Source organism: Glycine max, chromosome 20, assembly GCF_000004515.6.
Source record: "Glycine max cultivar Williams 82 chromosome 20, Glycine_max_v4.0, whole genome shotgun sequence".
NCBI classification, from domain to species: domain Eukaryota; kingdom Viridiplantae; phylum Streptophyta; class Magnoliopsida; order Fabales; family Fabaceae; genus Glycine; species Glycine max.
The window spans coordinates 42,952,044-42,957,193 of record NC_038256.2 but is presented as its reverse complement, the minus strand read 5'-3'; the positions used below and the strand labels follow the sequence as shown (position 1 = coordinate 42,957,193).

The following is a 5,150-nucleotide window of genomic DNA, read 5'->3' as shown; positions in this document are numbered from 1 at the left end:
ATTATTTCTCTTGGCGAAATATGTGTTTCGTCATTCTCCTAAATAAAACGCTCACACAAAACAAACCATTTTTCAAATAGGCTCATGAAACCAATTTATTCAAAACTTTATTCAGCCCATCTTATTTCACACCTAAAAGTTACCATCAGTATTGGCGAACTTTGTGAAGTGAGAAATCAACTTCACTTTGTTCAAAATGATCTCATTTTATTGATTTATTTATAATTCTACACCAGTTTAATCAATCAATTAGCTTAAAGAGTGTGATTTTGCTGCAAATGAGAATTGAGAAGGGTAAATGTTTTCTTCTATAAGGAATTTGCATAGTAATGTTCTTTCATCAGTGGCGGAAATGTATAACAAATTGGACCTTGAATATCTTTGTTAGTCTCTCAGCAACCCGTACGTTCTGCTATTTACGCGTGATAAATTGTAATTATGGTTTGAGTATACCGTGCAATGGAATTGAGCTTCTAATTTCTCATTTGTAGAGAAAGAAAGTGAAAAAGAAAAAAAATATAGAATTAACATTTTAAATCATATTTTAATTCAAAACTTGAATTATTTTTTTTAATTCTACGAAACGAACCCTTAATCTTTTAGATTTACTGTATATGTTAATAGTTGATCGATTGCGCTACCATGGTAACATTCTGGCCTCATGTCAGTTTTTGAGTGCTAATCCCCCTCTTACCCCTGCTATTCTTTAAAGTAATAAAATCAGAAACATTGGCATATTAATCTAATTGATAAAAATATTTTCAATGTATTTGAATTTATCTACCACAATAACTATTTCTAACGCATTTTACTGTTACTTATTTTCATTTTTTTCGTAGGAAAACATCTATCCCATTTAGTTAAGTTTATTTGAATTTATAGGGGTAAAATAATTTTAAAACATATAAATTCTTATGAACTTATTTATATAAAGCATCGATTATGATTCACAAACTTTAGTATATGGAACTATATATAAAACTTAAGATTGTTTATCAATACCGTATAATTTACTTATTTTAACCAACATTTATATATCGGGGACTTGTTTAATAACAAGTTTTAGTGAAACAAAATTTATTTATTACACTTGACGGCAATAGTAGATCCTAAAATGCCTTCTTAATAGCTGCTGCCAATTCATCATAGGCTACTTCCCAAGCACTGCTCAATTCATCACTCCATTTGTCCCCAACTGCCTCCTTTATTGTTTTCAGCAGTGCTTCTTTAACCACCTACAGACAAAACATCACTAATGGATTAGCTCTTACATTTTTCCCTATAATTAAAATTCCATATAAAACTTTCAAAAAGTACATAATTTAAGATTTTAAGTAAATTCATTACTAAACAAAAATGATGATCATAACACTGCACCATGTAAAATTTAAGTATATGTGCATTTATTGTAACATTTTATTATTTATCATACCACGAACTGAGGATCAGTGATTGCTTTTTGGGCATGGATAGAACCAAGTGCGGCATCAGCCACTACTGTTCCATTTGCTTTAAGTTGACCAGCTGAGTCACGCACCTACAATTCAAAAAATATATAATATGTGACAAGATAATTATAAAAAAAAAATAATCAGCAAATACATGTTTTAGTTAAATACATGTTTAATCTTAAGAGTGTTAAATACATGTTTAAGAGTGTTAAATACATGTTTAATCTTAAAATTAATCACATAAAATAGCTATAATTTTAGTTGGATGATACTTACCAATCCAAAAAGCTTTTCAGCATGGCCCGTGAGCTTAGGATTACTAGGATCTACTCCATTAGATAGAAACGAGAACAAGTCCTTTGCTGCGGGTGCTTTCTCCAGTATCCTGTTAATTTTTAATAAAAAAAAATACCCACTCACATTGACACTATCTCTTTTCAAACACAAAAAATGTCGAAAGGAAAAACAGAGAATGAAAGATACATGCTTTAAGAGAAAACTTACGAAGTGTAGAACACAACGCTGTATTGAGGAATGTTTGCCTTGAATGCTTCGAATGAGCTACTCACCAAAGCCTCTTGCTTCTCAGTGAAAGCACCCATATTTCTTTTTTCACTTATTTTCTTTGTTGTTATTTCTATTGTTCAATGCAAGTTATGCAACAACTTCACATCCAATACGTGTTTATATAGAAGGCTTGGAGTTAGAAAAATTACAACTTAAGTTTCTCTTGGCTTGTGGAGGGTGTCAATCGGCATGATGAAGAGCCAAATGATCTTTTCAAAATCTTAAAGTAAATAAGTAATTTAAGTATTACTCTGAATTTTAAAAATAAATTGTCAATTTTCATGTAAACATAATTATTAATCTAAATAAAACTATAATAATATCACACTTTCTAACATTCGTTACCTTTCCAAAACTCTCTCTATTATTAAGTTAAATTTCATGCAGACTTTACTAATAAAACTTGAGCCCAAACTATTTAATAGTTTCACTATGAGATTTCACCCAATAATGAAAAGGGTAACAAAAAAATATAAAAAAGTGTGATTTTAAAATTCATCTTAACTAAAAAAATGATGTTCACTATCTTTTTTGTAATTACTTTCGTGAAGTTTCCTTTGTAAAAATAAAAGAAATAAATGTACTGGAAAGATATAACAGTTTTTTTTTTTTTGGTGGGGGTGGGGATATAATAATATTAAAGTGTGTAAAGCACGAGAAGGCTTCTCGCCGAATAAATGGACACTAGAGAGATTTTTTTTAATAAATGTATGTTCAGTAAAAACTCGATTATATTAATATGAATTGTATCAATCAGTATTGAATAAATATATATACAATTCGGATACTAAAGAATTTATAAAATATATTATTTTCTTTCTTATAATTTTTAACAGTCAAATTACTATTTTTTATCATTAAATATTAATTGTTAGGGGACAAAGAGACTGTAACTCACAATCTGTTCTTCCTTTCTTCTCGTTTCAATTATTAAACTAATTTTATAATTCTTAAATTATTTTTTTGTTAATGAGTGAAAATTAAATTACTTTAGGACGACACTTGTTAGCAAAAACTTCAAAATTAGTAAACATCAATAATCGATAATTTATGGAGTAAATAGTTAAATTTATTCTTAAAAGTATATAAATTAATCCATAAAAATGACATAAAATTGTAGTTTTCAAATATGAAAAAATATAACAAATTAGTCATGTCATTTAATTTGTGAGATCATTTTATTATTTAGTTATAATGTTTAATAATTAATTTAAAAATAAATTATCTTTTTGAGAATTTATCATTAACTTATTTACAATGATTAGTCTATCATAATTTATACATATCCCGTGATTAATTTGAATTTTTTAATTTTTTAAAAGTCAATTTGTTAGTTTTTACGAATTTGACTATTAAGACTAATTGATGCCATAATTTCTTGAAGAATAAAGAAAAAGGCAATTTCGTGTGGTGCATGAAAGACAACCGTGACGTTTGTGGATGTGTTAGTCCATGAAAGACTATGTTGGCTTCTCATTCTTCCAGTGGTGTGGCTTTTGAAAATTGAACACCTTGGTGCTGGGTAAAGTCATGGTTCTTTTAGTATAATTTTTTTATTTTCTTAATCAATATATTAATATATATGAAATAATTTTTTTTGAAATATTCCTGCCTTTGAGCCAGTTGAGCTTTAGTTGGCTAAGATGTCATGATATCAAGACTCGAGCTGCAATATAGCTAAAAAAAATTTAGACCATAAATATTATTTAATAGAGAAAATTATATTTGAGTTAGATAAAAATAAATGAGTGTCAAAGCTTTTACTCTGAATATTTAATGTAACTGTATCATTTATTTTTTTTATATTAATGTAGGTATTGATAAAAAATTATTGTTTTTATATTGATGTAGGTATTGATAAAAAAAAAAAAACAATGTAGGTGAATCTTAATTTTACCAAAGAGATTTAGCTTACTTGATTTAAGAGGTTCACGTGTGATATTATTAACACTCTTATTCTTCCTAATAAAAACACTCCTATTCATCTATGTATTGCTTTTAAATTACTCTTAATTTTTGTTACATAAATTACTTTATAAATTCGATGAGTCAATTTTTTTTTATAAAATACTTCAATTTCTTACTTAGTTAGATATTTAAATTTTAATTATATATTAAATACACTTTTTATATTGTTTCAAAAAATACACTTTTTATAATTTAAATTTTATCAATACAAATTAAAAGTACCCGATATTTGAATTATATGAGATCGATGGACAATGACATAAATCTTGTGTGCCTAAATTACATGTCAAGCCCAAAAATAAAATAAAAAGGCAAAGTAAACCCTAGGTAATCTCCAATAAAGGTTCTTGCAAGTAGATCTTAGGTTCAAGATTTGATTCTTAAGATCTATTATTGGAGTATTTTGTTGGATTTTCACAAGGAGATCTAGTATTTCTACAAGAATTTTCAAGATATGCAACAGAGAGGGGAGGTGGGTGGCAAAAGAAGGAAAGGGTGGGGGGAGGAGAGGGAGGACCAAGTGCGGCATTAGCCACCACTGTTCCATTTGCTTTAAGTTGACTAGCTGAGTCACGCAACTACAATTCGAAAAATATATAATCATGAAAGAAAAATAATCAACAAATTACTAATTAATAGGACTTTATATACAATTCCTAGTACGAGATATGGTAAAAATATAAATAACAATTCAATGTATGTTTGTTGATACTTTAAGAGTGTTAAGTACATGTTTAATCTTAAAATTAATCACATAAAATAGCTATAATTTTAGTTAGCTAATACTTAGCAATCCAAAAAGCTTTTCAGCATGGCCCGTGAGCTTAGGATTACTGGGGGTCTACTCCATTAGCTAGAAATGAGAACTAGTCCTTTGCTGCAGCTGCTTTCTCCAGTATCCTATTCATTTTTATCAAACCAAAACCACTCACATTACACTATGTCTTTTCAAACACAACAAACGACGAAAGGGAAAACATACTATAAAAGACAAAAACATACTATAAAAGACACGTATTTAGAGAGAAAAAAAAAAAAAAAAAAACTTACGAGGTGTAGAACACAACATTGTATTGATGAATGTTTGCCTTGAATGCTTCGAATGAGCTATTCACCAAAGCCTCTTGCTTCTCAGCGAAAGCACCCATATTTCTTTTTTTACTT

General features: G+C 28.2%; 1 protein-coding gene across 1 annotated transcript; it reads right to left on the bottom strand.

The window, feature by feature from the left end:
- Window positions 1–988: 988 nt before the first annotated feature.
- On the bottom strand, window positions 989–2,111 carry LB4 (leghemoglobin C2). The gene is made up of 4 exons (NM_001248319.3): window positions 1,956–2,111; window positions 1,728–1,836; window positions 1,433–1,537; window positions 989–1,235 (listed from the first exon to the last, which is right to left on the bottom strand). The coding sequence occupies exons 1-4, from the start codon at window positions 2,051–2,053 to the stop codon at window positions 1,110–1,112; spliced, it is 438 nt and encodes a 145-aa protein (NP_001235248.2). The 5' UTR covers window positions 2,054–2,111; the 3' UTR covers window positions 989–1,109.
- Window positions 2,112–5,150: the final 3,039 nt, after the last annotated feature.

Bases quoted from the DNA above. Each gene is read 5' to 3' on its own strand.
- LB4 (NM_001248319.3), bottom strand. From the start codon at position 2,053: ATGGGTGCTTTCACTGAGAAGCAAGAGGCTTTGGTGAGTAGCTCATTC. The intron at 1,538-1,727 runs GTAAGTATCATC...TTTGAATTGTAG, and splicing joins CTGAAAAGCTTTTTGGATTG to GTGCGTGACTCAGCTGGTCA. The intron at 1,236-1,432 runs GTATGATAAATA...TTTTGTCTGTAG, and splicing joins TCACTGATCCTCAGTTCGTG to GTGGTTAAAGAAGCACTGCT.